Source organism: Mus caroli, unplaced genomic scaffold (assembly GCF_978045245.1).
Source record: "Mus caroli unplaced genomic scaffold, Mus_caroli_1 scaffold_1, whole genome shotgun sequence".
In the NCBI taxonomy this organism is placed as follows: domain Eukaryota; kingdom Metazoa; phylum Chordata; class Mammalia; order Rodentia; family Muridae; genus Mus; species Mus caroli.
Genome location: NW_028227256.1, coordinates 188,780,698 through 188,807,652, shown reverse-complemented (window position 1 = coordinate 188,807,652; position 26,955 = coordinate 188,780,698). Strand labels below are relative to the sequence as shown.

Below are 26,955 nucleotides of genomic sequence, written 5' to 3'. Positions count from 1 at the left end.
ATGGGACATGGAATGAGGCGACGACCGCCTCAACCCCAACAGCCTTCTGCAGCAATGAGGCCGGCCCGAGGTGGGTCCCCGGGCCCCGCGCGCGTCGTGGCGGCCCGCAGCTGTCACTCGCGGAGCCCGCGCGGGACCCGCGGGAAGGGGGCGGCGCTGCGCTTGCCCGGGAACCCCGGCTGGAGCCGCCCCTCGCGCGCCAGGGTTCGGGGGGCTTCCGGGAAGACGCCAGGCCTCCCTAACAAGCAGAGGCTGCTGCGGCGCCCTCGCGCCAGCCCCGGGCGCTCACGTGCCCGCTCGCTCTGGGTCCGTGGCAGTCCACCACATCTGGGGACCCAGGGATGCGTGAAGCTGGAGGGGACCCTCGAGTCTTCTTGCTACACAGCTGCCTTGCTTCTTCCTACCCCGTCCCCTCCTCACCCCGCGCTCCTTGCATGCCTCCCCATCCCCGAGTGCAGCTGGGTGTGAGGCTTCGTGGCGTCTTTCCAGCCGCCCTGCTAGGTAATCGGCGGGGCTGGAAGCTCGCGTTAGTCCTGAGGGGGTGGGTCTGGGGCAGCGAGGCGGGAACCCCCATGCCTGTCTTACTGAGCTGCAGTGTCTGCTGTTTCCAGTGCTTTCAGGCCCGGTCGGTGAGCGGGTTTCCCTTCGTGTGTCCTGTGGCCGCGAGAGTTAAAAGGCCACCCCCAAACCCCCGCGGGGCCCTGATCCCCGGCGTGTCGGCGTCCTCCGCCCCTTTGCCGCGTGCCCCTCATCATGACCGGCTCTGCCGCCGACACTCACCGCTGCCCCCACCCCAAAATCACCAAAGGCACCCGATCCCGGAGCAGCCACGCGCGGCCCGTGAGCCTCGCCACCAGCGGAGGCTCCGAGGAGGAGGACAAAGACGGAGGGGTGCTGTTCCACGTGAACAAGAGCGGGTTCCCGATCGATAGCCACACCTGGGAGCGGATGTGGCTGCACGTTGCCAAGGTCCACCCCAGAGGGGGAGAGATGGTAGGCGCCATCAGAAACGCTGCCTTCCTGGCTAAGGTCAGTGGCTTCGCTGGAAAGGGTGGGATGGGATGGGATGGGATGGGATGGGATGGGATGGGATGGGATGGGCGGGTTGGGAGGGATGGGACCGGCTCAGCCCATCCTTGGCAGGACAGGGCAGGAAGAGACCTCGTGTCCAGCTACTGAGTCCTGTTCTGCTGCCAAGAGGAGCAGGCAGGGGGTTTGCTGGCTAAGCTCTGAGGTTGGGCTGAGCCAAATCCATTATGTATTCAGCTCCTGTAATATCTTCATCAAAAGCTAATGTCACCAGGTCAACACCAACCACTCCAAAAAAGCATAGAACCCCAGGGTCCACCCTATCTGCCCTCCGTGCGTGTTTTACTCCCCCCGCCCCCCATGTCTCCCTAGCAAATGACTTATGGAGTGAATTTGTAATCAATCAGCCAGACTTCTCAGTGTGAATCATTCCTAGAGTTTTTGCTAACCATCTTCATCTTCATCATCACAATCTTCCTCTTCCTCTTCCTATCCTTTTATGACAGTGATTTTTGATTTTTACCTCTGAAGCTTACAGAGAACAGTGACCTGTCTCTTACCAGCTTATCTGGCGCCAAGGAAGCATTTGGCTGTGGCTTAAAGGGACTTTCCAGGACACTGGATGAATTAGTCTCTGGGGTAAAGGGAGACACCAAGTGACCCTCTCTTTTTTTACTCGGGAGAGCAGCCAGGGAGCAACTGAGCTCAGTGGCCAAGGATATGGTTACAGAGAGACATGTCCTCTGGTGGGAGTGTCATGTTATATAAAATGAAAACCCGGAGTGCCGCCATGGAGGTGGCTTCCCTGGACCCCAGGGACCCCGTTTGCTGAGCAGGACTCCTGAGAGGTGCAGGAATCACATATCCCAGAGACATGGCAGCAGTCAGTCCCGGTCCTGGCTGGCGACAGCTGAGCATGCAAGCCTGCAGGCCAGAAGGCTGTGTGTGTCCTTGGGGAAGTGGAGGATGTTCTCTGCTTCCTGCTTCATCGTGTTTTATTACTTTGCTAGGCAGGGAGTTTATTCTGTCCAAAGGATAGGAGCTTGCCTGCACTAGAAGCTTGTCTGTAGGAGCATCAGCAGTAATAAGCCCTGCTCTCGAACTCGGGCAGCCCTGGCTCTGACTTCAGCATCTTTCTCTGCTTACCACGAGTTACCAGAGTCCTTAAACATGAGAGAGTTGGGCAGAGGGAGCGGAGACTGGATGCCACTGTTTTGAGCAGGCTTTCTGAATCCTGCACCTCACTCACTGTGCCTTCGTTTTTTACCCCAGCTCCATGTGCGGGGAGCCCTTCTCCATGTGGCAAGCTTGGATCTTACTATTACTATTGAAGATGTCTCTCGAGTCCTGAGAGTTAGGCAGGAGTGTGATTGAGACAGTGGGACACTGCCTCTGTTCTCTGTGGCCTCCTCTCCCTTCCCTTTCTCCTCTTTGCTCCTCCCCATTCCTCCTTTTCCTCTTTCTCCTGTTTTTTCTCCACCTCTCTCTTCCTCCTCTTCTTCATCTTTCTTTTCCTGTCTGTCTGCTCTTTCTAGGACTGTGGCTGGTTTGCCACCGATACAGGATTCTAAGTGTCCACAAAATTTAGAACACAGGCTTCTGCTCCCCAAGACTAACACTTGGTGCTTCCAGGATTGGAGCTGAGTACTTCCTTTTTATAAAAGGATATTCTGCGCAGGAATGGTGGTGAATATCTGTACTCTAAGCACTCAGGAGGGAGAGGCAAAAATTATAAATTCAAGGCTACCTTGGGCCCCACAGTGAGTTCAAAGCCAGCCTAGAATGTGTACTGAGACCTTGTTTCAAAAAAAAGGAAAAAGAACATTCACTTTTCTTAGAAGTATCTTTTGTATTTTCATTGTAACCAAGAGCTTCCAGACAGTTGCTGATAAGCCGGGACTCCCTCAGCCCAGTGCAGGCACTTGCCTGCTTTTAAGTTTGTTGTTTTTGTTTTGTTTGTTCATTTTCTGAGACAGGGTCTCACACTGAAGCCTTGATTGTCCTGGAACTGGCTGTGTAGACCCTACTCACCTCTAACTCATAGATGTCTGCCTGTCTCTTCCTCCTGCCTGGTCTTCTTCATTTATTTTTTTAAAATTTGAAGATTTATTTTGTGTATGGGTGCTTTGCTGGTATCTGTGTCTGTACAGCATGAATACCACACAGGTCAGAAGTCTGTTGGATCCTCTAGAACAGGAGTTAGAGACAGTTGTGAGTCTCCATGGGCACTGGGAATTGAACCCAGTCCTCTGCAACATCAGCCAGTGCTCTTCACCACTAAGCCATCTCCCCGGCCCCGTTTCCGTTCTTTGACAGGGTCTTGGTTATATCTGAGGCTAGTCCTCATTGTATTTGAGGCTAGCCCTCAAATTTATGATCCTCTTGCCTTAGCATTCTGAATTCTGGGCTTATAGCATGTCCCACCACCCCGAGTGATGAGGGGGTCTTTAAACTGGAATAATACTGTATGATTTCATTTCCCGGTATTGCTTATATGGTTGTTGTTTGGTTTTGGTTTTTGAGAGGTTCTTGTGTAGTCTAGGTTAGTCTCAAATTCACTCCACTGAGGCTGGACCTCCTGGCTCTACCCTTTCCAGTGGTCGCTGACTCTCAGTAGCTGGCTTTCCATCTCTAACCCCATCACTAGCACCTCCTGGCCTCAATATCCCTCAAACCCTGGCTCCTGCCCAGGCACAGGCGTGTCGAGCTGCTCTGTTAGACACTGTTCCTCTCCAACTCCAGTCTCTCCTGGGGCCAAGTCATCCTCCTTTAGCCAAGCCAACACCATGCTGTGAGGAATTTGCACTGAAGGAGGGTGGTGGGACTGTGAGCGGTGAAGGAGGACTGGTGAATTTGGGAGTAGCTACTGCAGCAACAGAATGTGGGTTGAGGCAAGATAGTATCTGGAGCAAGTTCCCAGGGTCTGTGAGGCATGGATGGTGTGTCCAGGACGTTCTGATAGGGACCATAGTAAGTTCTGCTTGAAGGCTTGGGTGGGTGGAGGTGGCTATCACTTGAGGTCTTCTTTCCAAATTTGGTCTGCATTCTTCTCCACAAGTGTTACTGAGCCACTCGAGCACCTGACCAAGCCAGGCTTTTACTGGGATAATTTAAGAAAAAGATCAAAAGTCACTGGGGTTACACAGGACGGGCAGAGAGTGACAGAGAGGCAGGTGCAGAAGGAGCAACTGGCCCTTCTAGGTCTGGCTCTAGGGCCTCCTCGAGTCCAGAGGTTAACTCTGCTGAGGCAGGACACCAGGGACCTCAGCAGGAAACATCACTAGGTTTCCTGCAGCCCCTACCTCATTTTCACATGTGTCTCATTTTCACAGTGATTCCAAATTTGGAAAGAGTTCACATTAGAGGGCTAAGAGCCGCCTTTGTGATGTGTGAGCAAGAGATCTGAGACTCTCCACAGACTCTCCCCTGCACCCTGTGCTCTCAGGATGTTCCCTCCCTTCTGTGTCCTGGATTTAGAACTCTCCCTCTTGTCTGACTGAATCCTCCCAAGGTGTGACTCCAGTTCCTCTTCCCAGATCACAAGCTGGGCCCTTTGAGGCAGGAGCCTGGGGCTATCCTGGAATTGTGGCTGTTCTGTGCAGCTTCTCTCAGGTTTTCTTCAGGAGGCTCTTTTTCCTGCTGCCTGTGCAGTGAAAGAAACGCTTTGGTTTCTCCTTGTTCTTGTTGAAGGTCGCTCCTGCTGGGGCCTCTTGCTGCCTCCCTGCTTCAGGCCTGGCTTCCCTTCATTCCTTTATGGCATCTCAGTTACAGGTCTGTGCTCACCTGCAGGCCTCCATCTTACCTTCTGTCAGCTCTCCTGTTTGGCAAGGAGGAAGTGGAGAGGCAGACCGCCAGACTCTGGCTTGTAGTCTCATTATTCTTCCCTGCTCACTGCGTACCCTCTTCTTCCAAATCCTTTAAACTTCCCTTGGCTTCCTGGACAGCACGGGCATCTGCCTTTCACAGGAAGCACGGAGGATGGCGTTTTACAGAGCCTTAGTTTGTATTTAAGTTATTAGTGAACTTAAACCTTTTCCAGAGAGTCGTTGTTTGCATTTCTCCTTCAGTAAAACACTTTTTGTGAGCTTATTTGTTTATTATGGTGAAATACAGGATACACGACCTACCTTTCAAGCATTTTGAGTGTATAGCTGTCAATGTTTGGATCTTGAGTGTCCCCAAATGCCCACCTGTTGAAGGCTTAGCCCCCCCCCCCCAAGCCTATGATGCTCTTAGTAGGTAGAGCCTAGCAGGAAGGACTTAGGTCACTGGGCAGTGTGCCCTAGCATCAGAACACTGCCTCCCATCTCCCCCACCCCCATTTCTTGGATTCTGTGAGGTGAGCAGACCTCTTCCCCCTGCTCTCTCCATGATGTGCTGCAGGTCTGACACTATACTTACACGTGACCGTGAGCGCTGAAACTGTGAGACAAAACCACTTTTGCTCTTTATAAGCCGGTTATCTCAGGTTCTTGTCAGTGATAGAAAGTTCTAGACACCCATGTAAGGTCAGACAGGTGTTGGTCACCTTTCTCCATGTGGGTTCGGGGCTTGAACTCAGGTCATCAGGCTTGGTGGCAAAGGCCTCTCTGAGCTGTCTCTCTGGCCCAGGATTGGCTGCTTGGAGGTTGGTTTACTTCAGGATTGACCCCCATGTCAGTGTGTCCCCACTATGTGCCTGCTTTTGAAAAGAGTCTAGCACTTGTCTGTGTCGGGATGGAGATTTATTTGTTCTGTCCTCTCAGAGGCTCTGAGCTGTCCCTGCTTTTTCATGGCTGCCTACTGAGCTCTCTGATCACTGCCTGTGAGTCTCCATGAACTAAGGACAGCAGCCATTCCCTCAGCAGCGTGTGCGGAGCCTGAGCTCGGCAACGCAGCGGATGTTCTTTTCTCCTGTTGGGCAGGAAGACATCTCAAGGAGCGACACCTCAGGGTTGTGTGTTGCTGATTCTGAGCCTCTCTAGTGTAGCTCCTGGGAGCATGTTAGTGATGGATAATGGCCCAGCTTACACGGGTACCCTACCTGCAGTGCTCGCCCTGCTGCCTTCTCATAACAGCAGGCCATGTTGTCCTCATAGCAGCTCCCAGAGCAGAAGAGGCAGTGTTGCTATTTATCTGGATGCAAGTGGAGGCTCTGTGGTCCTGTCATGTCCATAGCTGGTAGAAGATTCCAACTACTGTGTTTGTTTTATCATAACCCCCTCGGGGAGCCCCTCTGGCTTACATCCAGATCCAGCAGGAACACAGGCTGCCTAAGGTGCTGTTCGAAGTTGCCCCGGGCTGAGCCCCAGCCAGCTTGCCTGACATCAGGGTGAATTGCAACGGATGATATCCTACAGTGAGCCACCTTGGCTCTCCCCACCACAGCCCTGCTGCAGCCCGTGTGGGGAATTCTTACATTTGTCCTCCTGCTTGGGAGCAAGTGTGACCACAGGCAGCTGAGGTAACTGCAGCTGTTCTTCTAAATCCCGTGGGCGCCATTGGCTGCTATTCTGAGTCCCAGCTGCTTTCTGAGTCCTGCTTCACACCCTGCTCTGTGGGATCCCTGGATGGAGGGGGCTGGAAATAACTCGGAGGTCAGTTCAGCTCCCAAAGAGGACTCTGAGCCAAGTCACCGGCTACGCGTGCAGGAACTCTCTCTCACGTCCCGTCCCTCGCCTCTCCACTCTTCTCTGATGGGATTTCCCTCTCTCTCCCTTCCTTCCCTGCTCCCGTGCTTCCTGCTCTATACCTGCCTATAGCTTACCATATGGAGATGCTAAGGAAGGCTGTTCCTCGGCCTACTTTCTTTTCTCACCTCTCTGAAACCTCTGGTCGGTTCTTACAGAGGTTTGCTAGACATGTGGGTGTTACTGTGAAAAAACAAGGAAGTCTCCACAATTGCTAGTGTTTGTTGGACAGAGAATTCAGTGTGTGAGTTTGTGTGTGTGAAACTGTTTATGTGGGTGTGTGTGAGTTTCTGTCTCACTAACTGTGTGTGTGAGTGTGTGTGTGTGTGTGTGTGTGTCAGAGAGAAAGAGGGAGGGGGATGAAGTCGTAGGAACATATGTTCACATTGGAACTGTTTCCCCTCCCAGACAGGGAGTTGGAGTTGAGGTGTCAGAGAGAAAATGTAGCTTGCAGAACAGCTGGGCCCGTGTGTGCCCACTTAGCCACACTCGTGCTCATACACACACACACATAGCACTTTGGTTTGAGTGTGCTAAGTATGACTGCTTCCCTTCCAGCTGAAGGGACAGTTTCTATGAATTTAGAACGCCTCAAAGTCAAGGCTGAGTAGAGGCACCGAGAGGAATCTTATCAGCAGAGAACGTTTGCAGTAAATGCAGCCAAAGTCACACAAATGGCAGAAAGCCTGCTACCCTGTGCTCAGAGCACCACGCCCATCTGTCACTGCGTGGCGGAGCCTGTGCCTGGAGTGCCAGGGACTCTTTAGGTGGTGTCTGGCTCTGCTGCCCAGCTAGGCTGTCCATGGGTCTGCTTACCAGCCACCTCCCCTTCCACCGGCAAAGCTGGCCCTGCTTTCTCAAGGAGGAGACTGATCTTGCTTTCCACTCCTTTGCTTCTTACAAAGATGTTAATGCCTAGAAAAGCCTCCTCTCTCAAACCTGCATCCAAAGGGAACAAGTTTCTTTGTCACCAGTGACGTGGCTCACCACAAACCTGAAGAAGATGAGGAGTCAGTGGGGATAAACAAACCCAAATGTGTTCCCAGCTGGCTGGCTGGCATCCTCATGTCTTGGGAGCGGTTTGCTCAAATGCTGACTGTAGGCACTTGGGAGAGCTGGCTGGGCTGCTGAAGGATAGGATAAGAAGGCTCATGAGGCAGGGGCATAGCACTCACCAGAGAAGAGTCGAGGCAAGAGAAGGGCCTTGCTTAATCTTGAACTCAGGAAAGGAGAGAAAGCAGTGGGTGTGCGAGGAGTGTGGTATTGAAAAATGATTCCCCGGGCTGGAGAGATGGCTCAGCTGGTTAAGAGCATTGACTGCTCTTCAGAGGTCCTGAGTTCAATTCCCAGCAACCACATGGTTCCCCACAACCATCTCTAATGGGATCCGATGCCCTCTTCTGGTTCTGGTGTGACTTAGAAGCGATGCCCATGGCTGCTGTGCCATTCTGCCACTTACCTTGTATCCTGTGTCAACAGTGTTCAAGAGAGGAGCACAGATAAAAGGGTCACTATTAGCCATGCTGCAGAATGGATCATGAGATAAAAAAATCAAGAATCACTCAGTGAAGCACCTTGGGGTCCATTCGGGCCAGTCTTGGTTATCTTAGGTGCTTTGTCACAGTGATATGGTTCCTGGACTTCACAAGGAAGTTACATTCCCATAGAGAAGGCCAACTGTGTTACAGTAAATGTCAGGAGGGCCACTGAGAACCATAGCTCATAGTGGAGTATATCTGGAGGGAGCTTAGAGGGCCCTTCAATGGTGGACTATCTCAGGGGGAAGATAGTGTGGGGAAGGTACCATATCAGCAGGTGACTATACTGAACATGTGTCTGCTCCTGGGAGCAGCTGTCACTTGGCTTCAGCCCCATGCCTGTTCCAGAAGCTGTACCATAGCAGCCCCCCAATAACACGAGTCCCCTCTCTCTGTCTCTCTGTAGCCTTCAATTCCCCAGGTCCCAAACTACAGGTTGTCCATGACGATCCCAGACTGGCTCCAGGCTATCCAGAATTACATGAAGACACTACAGTATCCTTCTAGCCAGGGGCTGAGCACCCCAGACAAGGGATGGTCATGGCGATGGCAAGCTTGGCAGCATGTCTGTTGCCTTTGGTCATCCAAAGCTCTAAGGTTGGTGAGCACAGGTGCTGGAGAGCACCCTTGGGTAAGAGCTTATAGCCTGTGATAGCAGGGACCAGAACAGCCAGGGCTTGTCCCTCGGAGGTGAAGATGGTCGGCCTTCAGGCTGTGACTTCTCTTTCTCCATTCCCTGGCCCTGCCTCTCCGGCACCCTTTCTTTGCGCCCTTCCATTTTCTCCACCTCTTTGTTCTAGTCTTCCTTTTCTACATGATTAGCATCTCCTTCTCCTCTTCTGACCTTCCCTCTTTTACATCTCTCACTTGCTTTAACACATTCCTGATCTCTCACGATCCCAAGCAAGCCAGGTAGGTGACTTCGTCCCAGTTGTATGTGCACGCTTGGGAGGGCCTCTGCGGTGGGACCCTGCTTCAGCTCGAGCTAAAAGAGCTACTGAGGAGCCTGAGGGTTCGGTCAGACGAACTTTTCTGTTTGCCTTGGGGCCCTCGAGTGGTTTACAGTCAGGGTTGGTTAGTTCCGTTCTGCAGGTCCCTCAGAAGCAGCACTGTAGGGACGAAGGGGCCGAGGTAATGGCCGCACATGGCTTCTGGTGTTTTCCAGCACAGGAGTAAGATGGGGACCCTCTCCAGTGTGTTTCTCAGGGGCTTGGGCTTGGGTTGCCTGCATGGAGAGGCCCAGGCTTGTTGGCTTGCTTTCTGCTTGCTTCTCCCCAGCCTCGAGGATGAGAGTACTGAAGGAAGCATTCAGAGAATGTTCCCCCATTCTCTGCTGCAGGAAAGAACAACTCTGTCTCCTGAAGGGACCAGACAACAGCACCTCCCCAGGGCTGCCTAGCACCCTGGAGTCAGCACCTGCTCTGCTCATTAAGATCGAATACTTTATTAGCCTCTCAGTTTCTGCCCCATAAGTCTGCTTTCCTGTGTGGCATCCTCTCCGTGGAGTCCAGCTGTCTCAGTGGGAAATGGTAGCTCCCTCCAGAGAGAGGCTGGCAGGCCAAGGTCCCACCAGAGTTATTGGGTGTTGCTTCTTTTCTCCAAACTGAGACTCCACATGGATTGCTGCTGGTGATTGAGGGATGCAAACACCTTCCCAAACAGACCTGGGCCCCAAGAGTGGAGCTTCTTTCAGTTGTCACTATCACCAAACATTCCCAGTGACCTAAAGTTAGAACGGCTCTCACTTCTATCTAGTACGAAGCCCTCCCAGGGAGAATGAGCCAGCATGGGCTTCATCAGTAGGGACAAATTTGCATGTGTTTTGCATATAATTTTCTCACACTGATATAAAACCTGCCACACAAACTCAGCTCAGTCATCACGGCTCTTGAAGGGCCCCCTTCTTACCTTTTACCTGACACATTAATGAAGGCTGTCAGCCTAGATTACTGTCGATAGTGTAGGCAGTAGAAAGCACAAGGGGACCAGGGATCAGGTCCTTAGGAGCCATCATCAATGGAGGCAGAGTAGAAACTCTCCCTTCAGACCCGCGGTCTGGGTGTCTTGTCCTGGATGCCAGTGGCAGCATATAGGGGTTGCTAGGGGCCATTCCTAATGTGCATTCAGCTGTCAGGGGTTTTGATGGGTCTGACCCTGCCTTCCCCTGGAACAGAGGTCAAGAGGCAGTGAACTGGAAAGCTAGTCTTCTTGTGTGTCTGGAAAGAGAGGCCGTGGCTTTGCTAGCATGGGGCACCTGCCCAGGAGCTCTGGGCTTCATACAGGGAAGGCTGGAGAGAAACCTCCAGGAGCTCAGCTATTAGCCACAAGAAACTTGGAGCACATAGCTAGACAACCCTTCACAACTTAAGTGTGGATTAATCTTACTTTGTAGAAACTGAATTCTGCTTCAGATATACAGGGAACCCCACCGTTTGAGCAAAATCTTCGATAAAGTTAAAAAAGCACCACTTTACAAATAAGAGCCCTCTTTTGTCTTTTCTTTTACCACTAAGATTTTTTTAATATCTTATTTTTAGAAATGTTCAGCAGGCCTACGCTGCTTTAACCATGGCTCAGGACAGCTACCTAGACTCGCCTCTGGCCTAGCTACCTAGCCCCTGAAGTGGGGCAGAAGTCATGCGCTGTGGCTGTCACCTGGCTCTTCATCTGTGACCTCACCCTGGAGGGGACCTTAATCCTCTCCAGCAGTATGAGGCCCTGCCACCTCATGGTTCCCACCCTCAAAGCTGCTTGCATCACCAGGACACATAGGGAGTGAGCCCTGTGTATCTGGACACAGTGCTCTAGGCAAACAATTCATTAGTCATCCACAGCCTCCCAACACAGACTTTGTACAAATAGGATTTTGCTTGAGGCAGAAGAAAAAAACATATAAATCAAGTTTCTTTAAGCTTAGAAAAAAAAAATCAACATTGTGTCTCAGAAAGCATGACAGGAGTAGGTCATTGGTGGACCAGGCTTGCTAGCTCTGGAGAGCCAGGCTTTATGAGGGATCCAAAGATGATAAAAGAGAAGTCCCAGCTCTCAAGAGCTTCTGGCCTAGCATGTGACTTAAGACACGCAGTCAAACAAGCGTAGCACAGGGTAGCCTGCTATGAAGTGCTACGAACGTCAAAGGCGAACCTCAGGTTCAGTTTAGGAGCTGGCTTTCTAGGCTGCACAGTGGGAAGCAGGGACTGTTGGCTCCCCCCTGGCCACTGGCCAGGAAAGCGATACTTTCTTAGCCCACGGAGAGATGGGAATCTGTGGCTTTGCTGGGCAACCAGGACTCTGGAGTTTCCGTCTCTTTTCCTTTACATGTTTCGCACAGATACAACCACACAGGGACCCAGTTCTTTGAAATCAGGAAAATGCGACCTCTGAGCGGGTAAGTGGCACATGATCTGAGGACCACATGGCTTCTCTCCTATCACTGAGCTTCCAGCACCCTCTCCCAATCTGTCCCTGTGTCCTAGGGCTCCAGAATTCTAGTCTGAGGGTGGAGGTGGAGGTACTTCAGGGCCTGTGTAGAAGGGACTGAGGACTAGTCGCTTTTGGCAGCTAAATTTAGTGGTCAAGACTGACTCTCAGGCCAGGTGTGGTGACATACAGCTTCAATCCCAGCACTTGAGAGGCAGGTAGATCTCTGAGTTTGAGGCCAGCCTGGTTTACATTAAAGGCTCCAGAACAGCCAGGGGTTACATAGAGAGACCTTGACTCAGAAATGAACCAGACCGACTTTCGGGACAGCAGAGGGCCTGCAATCCTGTAAGTCCCTGTTTCCATGCTGAGCGCTGCTCACACCACCTCCTCTGAGGTAACTGGGGGGAGGGTGCAGGCTCGAGGATCTTAGTTCTGTCAGGGGCACGCGTGCTTTGGGTTCTTTCTAGGAAGAGAATTGTTCCCTTTCTCTCTAGATCCCTGCATGGTGCCTAGTGTGGAGGTGGGCATGCAGACAGACTGATGGGCTGACAGACAGCCAAACTGACCGCATAACTGCCTAAGTTCTGAGATGATCTGCTGTGCTCTGTCCTACAGGTTAATGGAGACAGCGAAGGAGATGACCCGAGAATCCTTGCCTATCAAATGCCTGGAGGCAGTCATCCTGGGCATGTATCCTCTAAGCTTTGTGTTGTCCCTTTGTGACCCTGTTCTGGAGTTAGTTGTGTCTTTGATGTCCTTGGAGAAAAATGTCAGATCCTCTCTTAATTTGACCTGGCTGGAGTTGAACACACCCAAGGTTTGGCTCTTTGAACCAGCTTCATCTAACCAGTTATCTGTGGTGCTGCCAGACAGATGTCAGGCTAGTTAGTGACTGTAGATTCAGCAGTCACAGGAGAATTCAAATTCAGAGTGACTTTGGAAAGTGCCTGTGTGACTTTTCTTGCATTAATATGACACTGTCATAAGTAAGACACTTAAACGGAGTTAAGACCAAGAAGGCGAAGATCCAGATCCATCACTGGGGGAACACTGAGAGCGAGTTGCAGAGAAGAGCAAGTGTTGCCAGTGTGTCGTGATGGAACCCAGGGACATAGGGATCTGGCAGTGTGTCGCGATGGAATCTGGGGACACAGGCGGCTGGCACTGTCATGGTGGAATCTGGGGACAGAAGGGTCTGGTAGTGTGTCGTGATGGAACCTGGGGACACGGGGGTCTGGCATTGTGTTGTGATGGAATCTGGGGACACAGGGGTCTGGCACTGTGTCGTGATGGAATCTGGGGACAGGAGTCTGTTCTCTAATGCTCAGTTATTTTCACTGCATTCTTGGCTCTTTGCCTGGAGAGAAATTGGTCCAGAAAAGCTGTGATGACCCTGACTGATGGTGATGGCAATTGAGCGCCACCTGAGAGCAGAGCAGGAGAAATGCTGGGTCTTGTGGTAGTTGGCTGGGGGGGGGACCATAGTCATGGAAGCAGGAAGCAGAACAAGGTGTTGGGCTAATATTCGGCCCCAGACAAAAGCTGTTGGCATCTTGAATGCTGTGCTAAGTGGCCTTCAGAAAGCTCTGAAGTTGAAGACGGCTGTGTTCTCATCCTGGATACTTCACATACAGTAGCTTTCTGAAGGACAGTCAGGACGTGTTGGAGGCAGCTGGGCTGGATCTGCAGAGCCCACTGTGAGTGCTTAGGGGAGGGAATGGTGACACCTGGACCATGACCTTGGCTGAGGGGCTGGGTTGGACGAGGTAGTTTCCAGAACTGCCAGGACTTGGAAGCCAGCCAGACATAGGAGTTGACAGAGAGTCAAGCACAAACGGAGAAGAGCTCGAAGAACATAACCTGACATGACGTAGAGCCACCTGGAACGAGGGACCAGGGATGCGTGGGACTGGGGTGTATGGGCCACCTTGTTCTTTGCACATTGTCACACATCTGAGCATTATGTTCCTGGAATTATCCAGAACATCGGGGCTTGTAGAGAATAGATCTAGGAACCCGCTGGGCCAGGGCTCTTGATTTTATTTTGTTCTTACCTATGTGACATTTCAGAGAACAAGAATGTGGGTCACAAGCCTAGGAGCTTCTCCCTGTTGTGTTCAACTCAGGGAAACTGGACCCTTGGCATAGACCTCCATCCAAACTTACAGGTTTGCTCTGTCAGCACTCTGGTGTCCTGCTTTTCCCCTGGGAAGAGTGATCCGGGTCACAGTCAGCATCTCCCAGAGCTTCCCACTGTCCTGGGAAACAAGGATTGGGAAGCTGGTAGGTCTGGCTGACTTCTTGTCACCTGTCCTTCTATCTGATGAAGCCAGGGATAACTTTAGATGGGGCTACACAGGCACCATCCATCTTCTTATCTCTATCTGTCTGTCTGTCTATCTATCTATCTATCTATCTATCTCCATCCCTTCCTCCTTCCATCCATCCCAGCCTGGGATTGTAAACCTGGGTTCTGGGTATCTTTACAGACTAGGCTACCTCCCCAGCCGTTGTCTTACACGTTTTCACTTCAACCTCAAGCTCAGGATCCCTTCCTGGACATCCCTTTGCACACTGCTAACTAATGGGTGTGCAGACTTTCCCGTGCTCGTCAGCCACATGATTCTTAAAATTCTTTTCTGAATTATGGCAAGTATTTGGGAGGAACAGCTGGTCAAGGTCCCAGGTGCCCTGGAAGAAACACACTTGATACTGGAAGTGAAGCTAAAAGCTACTGTTACCACAAGCAAGCCTGGGTTGGTTTGATTGGTAACATGTTTTAAAGAGTACCATGATTACTTTGTTTTGTTTTGAAACAGTCTTATTACTATGTATTCCAGGATGGCCTTGAACTTCCTCCAGACTCCCAGCCCCTGGGACTACAGGCCTGTGCCCCTGGGCTTGGGTGTCATTTTGTCTTTTTTGGTGGCACTGAGGATTGAACCTAGGGCCTCATGCTTGCAAGACAAGTGCTTCCCCACTCGGCTACAGCCCCTACCACTGTGTGGCATAGCTTCCTAGTGCATGTAAAAGCCATTTGAAGGTCCCTGCTCTTCCCTACTCTCTATGGCTGTGGTAAGACACTCTGACCAAGGCAACTTAGGGGAGAAAGAGTATTTGGGGGCTCACAGTTTCATAGGGTAAGCCCATAACCATTATGGCTGGGAGCATGACAACAGGAAGGCATGGCCCTGGAGCAGTAGCTGAGAGCTTATGTCTTGAGACACAACTCAAATGGCAGGGAGAGAGCTAACTGGGAATATATATATACATACATGTGTGTGTGTGTGTGTGTATCAGCCCTAGAGGCTTGCATTAGTGATCCCAGCGCTGGAGATGTGGAGGCAGGAAGATCCCTGGGTATCACTGTTTGAGTTCCAGGACAAGAGACCCTGATTCAAGAAGTAAGGACAGCAGAGGAACATGGAGGTGGATCTCTGATCTCCACACTCATGTACACCACACCACACCTTGAATGCACATACACACACATACATATACACACATGCACACACATGTACATATACCACACCATGCACACACATACATGCACACACATGTACACACACATACATGCACACACATGTACACACATACATGCACACATGCATATACACACATGCACACACATACATGCACACACATACATGCACACACATGTACATATACCACACCATGTACCCGCATGCATACACACATATACACTCATATATACACACCACACCATGCACACACACAAGTAAAAACACCTTAAGTGGCTCCAAGTGCCCTACAGAAGCCAGACAAGGAAAAGGTGCCTGGTTATTGTTTTGTTTTTCATTTAGCTTTGAAAATGGCAGATTTTCTCTCTATCCCATAGTCACTTGGTAATGCATCAGAGAGTTGATACTCAAAGACACCCAGCAACTTCTTTGTACAGGATTCATATGGGAAAGTTAGATACTAAGCTGCTGGAGACAGGGGAATGGACTCACTGGCCCCAGCAGCAGTTTCGTATGCTGGAAGGCATGCTCTCTGAATTCTTGGTGGTTTGTTTGTTGTTTTGTTGTTTGTTTTTGTTTTGTTTTTGAGACAAGGTTTCTCTGTGTAGCCCTGGCTGTCCAGGAACCCTATTTGTAAACCAGGCTGGCCTTGAACTCACAGTGGTCCACCCACCTCTGCCTCCCAAGGGCTGGGATTAAAGGCGCGAGCACCGTGCCCATCGCTCTGAATCTTCAAGGCCCCGCTCTTTTCCTTGACTCCACTTGCCTCAGCTATCTCACCAATGGGCAGCCTTCCATTGAGCGGTTCCCTATCAGCTTTAAAACCTACTTCTCAGGAAACTACTTTCACCATGTCGTGCTGGGGATTTACTGCAACGGTTACTACGGTTCACTGGGCATGAGCCGAAGGGCTGAGCTGATGGACAAGCCGCTGACCTTTCGGACTCTGAGCGACCTTGTCTTTGACTTCGAAGATTCCTATAAGAAATACCTGCACACGGTTAAGAAGGTCAAGATTGGGCTGTATGTCCCCCACGAGCCACACAGCTTCCAGCCCATCGAGTGGAAGCAACTTGTCCTCAATGTCTCCAAGATGCTGAGAGCTGACATCAGGAAGGAGCTGGAGAAGTACGCCAGGGACATGCGGATGAAGGTGAGCTCGGGACAAGCACATGCTGTATGGGAGCTTCCTTCTCATCCCTATTGGTTACTGTACACACAGGAGGAAACCCCTGACCTGACGGGAGGGAGGAGGGTGCTGATCACAGTTCAAGGGTGCTCTCCATCACAGCAGGTATCAGTGCTAGGAACCTGGAGCAACTGTGTCCACTGCTGGGCTCGGCTCACTTTCTGGTTTTTATTCAGTTCGGCTTTAGCCCATGGGATGGCACTGTCCACATTAGTTTGTGGTTCCCACCTCAGTTCACCCATCCGAGAAACTTCCTCACAGACATGCTCAGAGAGCTGTCTTCTCGAGAGATCCTCAGTCCCATCAAACTGAGAGTCAGGATTTAACAGTCACACTGTCTGTGGCTCTTTGACTGGACGGTTAGTCTTTGTGTGTGAGCTGGTCTGCCCTCTTTGCTGGTAGATTCTTGCACCATCAGTTCCAGCCAACTGTGGATCAAGGACAATAGGGAAAAAACCTTGCAGCTCTACTGAAAACATAAAGATTTTTTTTTCTTATTATTCCCTAAATAATATGGAGTTGAACAACTATCAAGCCTCAGGCATTCCAGGTCATCTGAGTTGTGACTCAGTCTATGGGAGGATATGTACAGATCACGTGCAAACATAAGTGACTTGGATTTGTGTGTTCCTTTGGGATCCTGGAACTGATTCCCATAAGGACCCTGAGGGGCAAATGTTGCTTCACAAACCACAGCTGAAACCATCTTAGATATTGCAAAGAAAGCAGCTGAGACAGTCACCCTGTCTTATGATCTATTTCAGAGTCACACTGCATCTGTGCAGCCTAAATTGCAAGGCCTTCGGCATCTGGTGTCACAATAGACAGCCGGGACATTCACTGTCCTTGAGCTTGGTAGATGGTCTCATTATCCACTCTTCCTTCTGTCAGCTCAGCTCTGTGGTGGCAGCACACCCATTTGTCCCTGTCCCTCCAGAGCCCGTGGAGACACTAAGAGAAAGTGACTATTCTGATTCAGGCTATCTTCACTCTTCAGAACATGGGGTGGTGATCTGAAGCCTGCTCTGTGACTCACTGTGGGAGGTGGGGCCAGCAGCAGCTGGTTTCTGGAGAACTGTAGAGGAGACACTGCCTCCCAGGGTGAGAAACATGTCAGTTCTGGAGGCTGAGGGGCTGGGGTTGGCTCCCCTCCCTCCACAGAAAGGGAGATGACTGCTGCTCCATCTCACTCTCCAGGAAGTGACCCTTATCTTTTCCCAGTGCAGAATGAGTCCAACATGCATTTTTTGGACAGGCTGCAGTTGGGGTGTTATGCTGTGGGAAGGTGAGAGATGGGTGTGGCTAATTACTCCTGTCTTCTTCAGATCTTGAAACCTGCAAGTGCCCACTCTCCAACCCAAGTGAGAAGCCGGGGAAAGTCCCTGTCTCCACGAAGGAGACAAGCAAGCCCTCCAAGGAGGCTCGGCAGGAGAGACAAATCGTAAGTGCCATTTTCTTTTTCCTAGTTTGCAGGGGTGTCCTGGCCTGTCAGGCAGTACTCTACTGAGGATGAGTTGAACCAGGGAAGACCTAAGAATGGAAGAACACTGGAAATAGAATTAGGAAGTCTGGATCTGGAACCAGCTCAGCTACTTAGGAGCTACTGTGGTGTTTTTTGTAATTCTCTTGGGTCTGAGTTCAAATTTGTCAATCTCAGAGACCCGCATTCCTCTGTGCCCAGCAGGATATGGGTGCTGCCAGCCGATAGTAGCCCAGAGATGCTTCCAGGCTCTTCTTCATCCTTGTCTAACAACCATAGGCTGGTGATGCTGCTGCAGCTCCTCCTCCTGAGGGCAAACTGACTCAAATAAGACATGACAGTTGAACTGCTGAGAGTCCCCAGAGGAACCAGGGATGACCAGATAGCAAGTCCTAAGGCCATAGTCACATAAACACTAAAATGTCACTGCTTGCTAAAATAATGACAGTGGGGATTGTCACAGCAAGTGGCCGATTGCATACTGGGGACTAGAGCAATACACAGAAGTCTTGGTTGAGTCCCTGCTCAGGTGCATGGTAGCCATGTGGTCGAGCAAAGCCTGGTCCCGGGGGAGCCAGAATTTGCCTTGTAAGAGGCTAAGAAGGGTTCCACCCAATACTGATGAACATCTCTAATTAGATCACATGGTGGGTGTGGCTTCTTCACTTTCACAAAAGCCTGTTCTGATCATTATGTTCATCCCGTAGGCTGTGAAGGGAGGGTTCTGCTGTGTTCACTTCTGGATGACGAGACCCGAACACAAAAAGTTTGTTATCTTGGCCCAGAGGCCTGTAGCTGGTTAGAAAGGGCACCAGCACAGCTCCCTAGACTCTAGGGAGGTGATGGGAAGAGGGTGCTTCTGTTTGGGGATGACAGGGTAGGACAAAGTGTTTCAAAGAAGGCTCTTGCTTGTCACTCCACATCCCGCTGTCCCATCCCCCACCCCCAGGTTTAGCACGGACAGCTAGCAGAAACTTGGTAAAATGACAGGCATCCAGGAGTGGGAAGAGGGAGTCCAGGACTTCTAAGGCAAGAAAGGTTGAGATCTCATGTTCCAGCATATGGCCATTTTCTTAGAGAGGCCAATGGCTTCTCACCTTCCATGTCTGGCCCGAAGTTTGGCCCTCAATGCCTGTCTCTGACTGTGACACCCATCTTCACCATGTCACCCTCTGACCTTGACACCCACATTCACCATGTCACCCTCTGGCTTTGACACCCATCCTCAGCATGTCACCCTCTGACCTTGACACCCATCCTCACCATGTCATCTCTGACCTTGACACCCACACTCACCATGTCACCCTCTGACATTGACACCCATCCTCACCATGTCATCTCTGACCTTGACACCCATCCTCACCACGTCACCCTCTGACCTTGACACCCACACTCACTGAGCCCAAGCTCTCTCGACTCAGGCATCCATTCCAGCTGTGCTGCTGTCTCAGAACTGTGAACAGAGAAACCCTTCCTGACAGGTCAGTGACACAGACAGCAGAAAGGGAAACCTGTCTTTTGATCTATTGTCCCCTCTGTCCATGAAGGTAACAGTCATTAATTCCTCTGAAGCTCCCATGAGCAGTAGGGGTTGAACTGCCCACAGAGGATGCTCTTCCCCAAAGAGCCGGGGCCGGTACACAGGAATGGCGCTTCTCTGGGGCAGTGATCTCGGCGTAGAATGACAGCCATTGGCAGGTCACTGGTTGGAGTCCCTGGACCCATGGAAAGTTAGTGTTGGCAGAGGATTGACAAGTTCTTAACCAGTAAAAGTGAGTGACCGAGGGGACATGGGAGAGTGGCAGTCAGGATGATCAGGAGTCTGACGACGATGGTTTGATGTAGAGGCAGGGGAAAGTATGAGTGGAAACTGCAGGCTCTGGGGTGCTTCTCAGGCTCCCAGGAGGAATGTTCTAGAAAGTGCTGACAGTAGAGACCCAAGGTTTAATGACAGCTTTAAAATGGAAGGCTCCTACCCAGAAGTGGCAGTTCAAACAGTGACTCATTGGTGAGGAAAGAAGCAAGCAATGAGTCGCTCTGGGGAGGCCAGAGAAAGCAGAGACCAACTAGGAGATGAGGAAGGGATGGCTAAGAGGGAGATTCTGGCTCCGCGAGTGCTGTTGCCCTTGTCAATGGTGAGTGTTAGACAGCCCCTGCTGCCCTATGTTGTAATACATATGTACTCTCAATCCAGGGTTTGTGGAGCCCAAGATGGTTTGTGCCTCCCGTGGCCTTCTACCTCACCTTCAATCATTCAGATGCCAGCTAAATAAAAGACGCATGACTTTTATATTTATAGTGAGCCTTAAACAACACTAGAGCTGGGCAGATATTTACCCTCTAAGCTATTATTTTACCTCCCTATCAGTAACCCCGAGTTATGGCTCGTTCCACATGGGCTGCTCTTAGCTCCAGTGGCTCGCCCACATGAACTGTTCTTATGATCCCTTCCCCCATGGCGCCTTCCTCTCTCCTTCTCCCTCCTCATGGTTCTCTTCCTCATGGTTTTCCTCTAACCCCAAGCTTGGGAACCAAATGCTCCACCTATCTTAATTCTGCCCAGCGATAGGTTGTAGGCATCTTTACTCACCAATCGGGGATAACTTGGGGGGCAGGGTTAAGTGTTACTTGGGTATACGGGGGAATTCTCTCATCCCTGGGGGCAACCATACATACATAGCAAAAGACCAAACCTCAACAGCCCTGCTCTGGGGAACCCACTGACCCCTCTACCCACCTGGTGCATGGGAGAGCCTGGGAGTGAGGAGAAAGGATGAGGACAGGTAGTGTCCCCTAAGCCAGGAAGGGTGGTCTTCAAGAAGAGGGGGAGGGGTTCACTTTGTCACCCTCCTGCTTTTATGCCCCATGGTTCTTTTCACCCCCATGATGGGAGCTCTAGGCGGGGTCAGTGGCAAAAGTGTCACCTCAAAGACAGCATGGGCAGTGAAGCTGGGGAAGGAGCTGATCCTGAGGAGGTTCGAGGGAGGGGTGGAAGATACTGGGGACTCTGGGGATCTTTGGAGCAGTGTGACAGGGCATGACAGGGTTAAGCCTGTGAAAAGGAGAGTGACAGGGTAAGCCAGGAGGACAGCACACAGGATGAGCCCTAAGCTGAGACCCAGTGAACCAGGATGGTGGCTTTGGGCAAACCATTTCTTTGGGGCCTGGTTTCCTTACTTTGAAGAGGAGCAGAAATAAGAGTAGATTTCTTGAAGTAGTTTCTAGAACACAGTGTACTCCCTCTGGGCTTTTTCCTTGCAGAATTGAAGAGAACTACACTGTCTTTGACGGCCAGGTGGAAATAACCGGGGGCAAGAGGTGAAGGTTCAAAAAGAAAGTGGTGAATTCAGGAAGCAAGGTTTTGGGGCAGCCAGGGACAGAGGGGTGGGATGCTACAGTGTGGGCTTAGGGGCAGGGAGGGACTAGAGAGGCTCCAGGTAGACAAACAAGCAGAGAGGCTGATGGTTTGTGCCTCCTGTGGCCTTGTGCCAGGGGAAGGAAGCCATGCTGTCTGGAAAAGGCAGCCAGGGTTGCAGACCGAGGGCTTCACTGACAGGTGGATCCTGGACCTCAGAGGGGCCTTGCTCCAAATCAGAATGGAGGTAACCACCCTCCCCTGGAGCGTCTGAACCAGCAGCTTTGGGACGGGAATGTGAGTTTTTATTTTTGACAAGCCCTCAGTTCCGCTGTTGGGTGGGGACCACAACTTGAGCTCCCCAAAGCTATTCAACAGCAGACCCACCCCCACTGGACTTTATGAACCAAGGCAAAGTGTTTACATTAACAACCAACATGGCAAGATGAAAGTGTTGAAAGCTAGGGCTGGGGAGAGCTGGCTCAGCGGGTAAGAGCACTGACTGCTCTTCCGAAGGTCCTGAGTTCAAATCCCAGCAACCATGACTGGTCCCCATGCTCAGGCCTCACTGAAGTCAATCTGGGAGGTGCCTCTGAGTCACCCTCAAGGGAGGCAGAAAGAGATTGACTTTCCTTGCCCCAGACCCTAATCTTTACCACTTTGTCATGCAGCCAAGACAATCGGCCACACCAGCACCTTCATCTGCATCCAAGGAAGACAGCTGTTAGACAGTTGTGAGTTTGAAGCTGTGGGTGCCAGGGCCCCACCCCTCCTCACACCAGAGTGTCCTGGGAGTGGAAAGGACCAGGAGGATCTGGGTCCCCAAGTGTTTTCCCTTCTAGCCCGTTCCCATTATTGCCCCCCCAAGGTCTATTGTAGCTCCTGCGGGGCAGTCATAGGCCAGTATATTTTAAACTTCTCAAAAAAAGGTGGGGTGGCTGTACCCAACTCCCTAGGCCCTCAGATTCAGGCCCATCTCCATAGCCCCTTTCCCTGGCTGAGCAGGTTCCCAGGAGCACCTCATTAACTCTTTCCAGTGGGGAGTGTGGAGAAGGGATCGACCTGTAAGCCAGGTAGCCTTGGAACAGTGTGGCCATCCAGAGCCCTGCACTTGTGGGGACGTGAGGAGAGTGCTGCAGAACTCATTAGGCCACGCTCTTCTCCAAATCAGAAATCCTGGCCACTTTGCTCTCTATCTGCATTTGAGATTAGGAGGAGCCTCAAAGGGTATCTATGGAGGCTTAAGTGGACTGAGGTGAGCAGGAAGGGGAGAGTCTCCCCCCGTTCCTCGTATACCCTGCCTCCTACGGGGCAGGACTAGGGAAGAAAGGACTCGTGGTGCCTTGCAGGAGAGGGAAGGATGACAGAAAAACTGGGGAGCAGGAATCACAGGAGACATGGACACTCCAAGCTGACTCCTCCTCCTGCTGACGCATGTATTTGCCATAACCACAAGCTAGACCAGCATCAGAAGCTAGACCAGCACTGCTGGCTCCCAGACATAGGTCAACAAAAGGCTCTTCTGCCCATAGCCTCCTTCAGACAGGCTTTGGTCCAGCCAGCTAGTTTTGCTTTTTAAAAGGGACAACTTTGATCATGCCCCAGTGGCTTCAGACCCTGGGCTCGATGAGCTGGTCTGCATCAGGAAAGTCTCTTGGATGCCATTGTCATGCTGTTATCTCTTTACCTAAGGCCAGCAAGCTGTTTCTAAATCTGCCGAGTGCTCAGGGAGGAAAATAATCACAGTTGGCTCGAGGCTGTCAGCTGGGTCCCATATATGGTTCTAGGGGCTTACGCTACCCTCTGCTCACATCTGGAGCCACTTCTAGCTCCACATTCCTCTCTGTCTTTGCACTTGCCTAAATAATCCCTTTAGGAACATCTGTGTCACTGGGTTGACACAACAGTCAGCTGAGTGGAATGGTTAAGAGTGACTTCACCAGCCTCAATTAAGATCAAGTTTCTAAAGGGAGACAGCCTTCCCCTCTCCCAGGGGCTCGTCTCTGCTCCCTCGGGTGTTTTGGTCTTATTATTATCACTACATTTATGTGCGTAAGAACACCATACACGTGAGGGGCAGAGGGACAACCTGTGTGTTCTTACCTTCCATGTGGGTCATGCTTGGTGACAAGTGCCTTTAATGACTGAGCCATAGTCTCCCTCCCCCTAATGTCGGGAGCACCTTCTAAAAAGAACAGTCAAGTTTTTTACCTCTCAACTCTACCCACCAGGAGTTCTTAGAGGAACATGGGCAAGGAGATTGGGGTCTGTATTTCAAAGCTGCTGTCAACTTAAACCAACTTCTTCCCAACTCTGGGAGTCAATTCCCTATAGCTCTTTTCTGATGGTTGTCCACAGAGCCTTTTGAGTGGGGTTAGCTCAAGAGCAGGTTAGAGAATCCAGGGGAGCCTGACTGGTAGTGCATCCATTTTTCCAGTTACTTGAGAGGTGGGAGCCAGGAAGATCACTTGAGTCCTCAAGTTGAAGACCAGTTTAGACTATATTGAGGCAGTCAGTAGAAAAGAGGGGCTCAGTTCACTGCTTGTTACACAAGCTTGAGGTCCCTGAGTTCAGATCCTGGAACCACGTAACAAGCCAGGTATGGCAGCACACACACACGGTAAGCCCACTATGTGGGGCAAGGGAGACAGGGTGATGTGAGGCTTTCTGGAAGCCTCGTTCTACAAGCTGAAAGTCGAGTGAGAGATTCCATCTCAAGAAAATAAAATTAACTTAGGTGAAGTAAGTAAGGAAGATAACAGGCCGGCCGCTGGCCTCCACATGCAATGGACACACTTGGACACATACCTCCACACACATCCTCACAAGAACATCTACAGGAAAATAAAAGGGAAGGCCAGCTCTTCACTGGAGTCGGCTTCTCCAAAGGCTGACTTTTTCTTCTTTCCTGCCTTGTTTCCTTTTTTTTTTTTTTTTTTTGCGTTCACTTTCCTTTTGGCTATTAACCCACAAAGGGTCCCCAGGTGGGTCCTGGAAGCCACTCAAGGTTAGTAGGCGGTGGTCCTGTTTAAAGTAGCTGATCTCTATCTAGGGCATGATTGGACCACAGCACCATCACCCTGAAGGCCTTGAGCTCACTGACACCGCTGAGCGAAGTGTGTGTACATCCACTTACATTCCCATACATCACTGTGGGCATCCCAGGAACCATGAAAAGACACACAAACATGGTGCCACCACCCACAGGAGACTAAGATACAAGTTCTTCAGTGGGGTCAAGGAGCAAGTTTTAGTGACTACTGTGAAGTTGCTTCATAGAGAATGATCATAGATCAAGATGTCAGAATCTCTTAGTGGCTACTTGAGAGGCAGGAGGATTCCAAGTTCAAGGCTGCCTGGTAACTGAGATTTCATCTCCAATATAAAACGAAAAGGGAGCTGGGGAGAGCTCAGTGGCCCAGTGCTTGCCTACCACAGGAGAGTAAAGTGTTTTAGGGTGGTCAAGCCCTTCTTTGAGAGGCAGGTTGCTGAGCTACGAGGTCTGCTGTTCTGCAGTTGAGAGAGCTGGACTACTTTCCTGTCAAGAGGAAACAATTCGCTAGAGAGAAATCTTTCAAAGGTTTAAGAACTTTCTTATACCTGAATTTTCACTTTTTAGCACTTAAGATAGTGTCATTGGATGTCATTTAAAGACATCTTTGATGCTCTTGTGAAGATGACAGAACTGAAGTAGAACTCACCAGCATCCTAAATCCCACTTACAGTCTCGCTCAGGTTGACCCACGCTGATAAGGGGTTCATCAGATATTGGAAGCTGTCAGAAGGCTTACGCAGTGTCTTCCTGGAAAGCTGCCAGTGCCTTAACTGGTGCCCTACAGTGCTTAGGCAGCTTGCTGGCACATGCTTTAGGAGTTTCTTAGCAAAGATGCTTTGCTCTGGGTAGTTTTATGCTGGGGCGTGTGGTTTCGGTGATTTCTGAAAGGCACACCTCCATTTTTATTTTTTATTTTTTTTGAGGCAGGATTTCTCTACATATCTGTGGCTGTCTTAGAACATACTCTGTAGATAAGGCTGGCCTCAAACTCAGAGCTCAATCTGCTTCTGCCTCCCGAGTGCTGGGATTAAGGCGCGTGCCATCACAGTGGGCAACACACCTTGATTTTACACATTCAAGCCTACAGTGTGAACTGAATGCCCACCAAAACCTAGTCTCGTGACCCCTGGGCTCACTGTTGCCAAAAGAATTTGGCCTAGTCCTGTATTATATGTAACTTGTTAAGACCTGAGAGGTACTGGGTTTCAAAAATTGTAGCCCTGAACTTAGTGCTATGCACCTGTAATATCTGAACATGGGAGACTCAGGCTGGAGGACGCAAAGTTCAAGGCTACCCTGGGAAACAGTGAAACCCTGTCTCAAAAAAGCAAGGGCCTGCTTAATTTTGCTGTTTTCAAGGTTTTTTTGTTTTAGTTTTACAACGTTAATGTGATTAAGTTCAGGCTTAAAGACTCATTCAATACCGGAGATGCTTTTAAATTTCTTCACTGAAAGCCTGTCCTTAAAACCTGTCAAGGTAGATGGAGACTCGGGAGCCGAGAGTGCGGGTGCGGGGAGCTGGCAAATCCTGGGAGGCTTAGCTAACCACACTGCAGCCCCTTGAAGAGCTTCATTCCTCTAGGTTGGTCCCTCTCTATCATCCTTCTGCCTTTACCCTTAGGCCTGCTCTGACCGAGAAGAAGGTGGCTGACCTCAGCACTCTGAACGAAGTGGGCTATCAGATCCGGATCTAGCCGAGCCAGGCTGGCAAGGCTTCTATGGTGCTCTTCTCTGCACTTTACCCAGCAGCTTCAGGAGGAACTGCAACTTGTGGAGTTTTGATTTTGAAGGATTTACCTGGAGATAGAATCTGAGTGGGTTTTGAGAACTCACTGGGCAGCAGGCATGCCTGGGCTGAAGTGATGGGCAAAGCCCTGGGTTGACTGACTCCCTCACTCAGGATCTCAAGAACAATGCTGACTGCAGTTTTCTACTTTTCCCCATTTGCTGACTCTTCCGCTTGCTTTAGACATTATGCCTCAGCTCTAGAAACCATTTATGGAGTTCCTCCCACTTTTTGGTACAGCAGGCAACTCAGCCAGTATTACTGTCTCCTCAGCAATAACAAGCAAAGATGGGTGGGTTTTTTTTAAGCAGTTGATATTACCTCAACATTTTGGCATCAGATATGCAATCTTAATGAGTTTTTTATATTCTATTTGTATTGTTTCCTATAGGGATCTCGATGGTTTGGAGGGGTTTTTTTGGTTTTTTTCTGGTTCACACGTGAGATGAGATTTAAGTTGTTATATGCAAATGCTTTAGAAGCACTCAGATTCTGGCAATAAGGGAACCCGCTTTGGGATGTTGGAGTCACTTTTCTTAAAGCATCTGCGGACAGGTTTCCTTCTAACAAGCACGCTGAGGAGCTCGAGTCCATGCAGCTGCTGACATTTGAGCCGTTTCTGAGGCAAGCAAAAGGCACAAGAGATCATCTGCTCCCCAAAATCACAGCAGTGCTGAGACATCCCAGACAGGAGGGCAGACGTCTGGTCAGCCTTGGTTCCTAGTGGCTCCTTGTTGTTAATGTGTTCTGCTGTCTCACATGAAGACAAACATGATGGTGGACTGTTTCCCAGGAGCTTGTCTTTAGGTACCACATCACGGCATCAGGAGGTGCTGGGGGAAACAGGACCTCACGCATCGAGCCCGTCGTGAAGGGAAAGTTCCAGCACCGTGTCATGCCGCCGTGTCACCCAGGCCCTGAAGCACAGCCAGCCTGCCTGTGGCGACTC

The 26,955-nt window shown here is 50.7% G+C and overlaps 1 protein-coding gene across 4 annotated transcripts; it reads left to right on the top strand.

Annotated features, from left to right (window-relative positions):
• Positions 1-26,955, top strand: Vash2 (vasohibin 2). Of its 4 annotated transcripts, XM_021171134.3 has the most exons (9): positions 674-1,029; positions 8,643-8,731; positions 11,568-11,624; positions 12,275-12,349; positions 15,913-16,294; positions 17,656-17,771; positions 21,072-21,128; positions 21,837-21,899; positions 25,842-26,955. In XM_021171134.3, the coding sequence occupies exons 1-9, from the start codon at positions 754-756 to the stop codon at positions 25,912-25,914; spliced, it is 1,188 nt and encodes a 395-aa protein (XP_021026793.1). In that variant the 5' UTR covers positions 674-753; the 3' UTR covers positions 25,915-26,955. The 4 variants fall into 4 exon arrangements, with proteins under 4 accessions (XP_085699957.1, XP_021026793.1, XP_021026803.1 ...); XM_085843831.1 differs by lacking the exons at positions 21,072-21,128; positions 21,837-21,899 and adding an exon at positions 1-73 and having other exon boundaries at positions 803-1,029; XM_021171144.3 differs by lacking the exon at positions 21,072-21,128.

Bases quoted from the DNA above. Each gene is read 5' to 3' on its own strand.
- Vash2 (XM_021171134.3), top strand. From the start codon at position 754: ATGACCGGCTCTGCCGCCGACACTCACCGCTGCCCCCACCCCAAAATC. The intron at 1,030-8,642 runs GTCAGTGGCTTC...GTCTCTCTGTAG, and splicing joins ACGCTGCCTTCCTGGCTAAG to CCTTCAATTCCCCAGGTCCC. The intron at 16,295-17,655 runs GTGAGCTCGGGA...TGTCTTCTTCAG, and splicing joins CCAGGGACATGCGGATGAAG to ATCTTGAAACCTGCAAGTGC.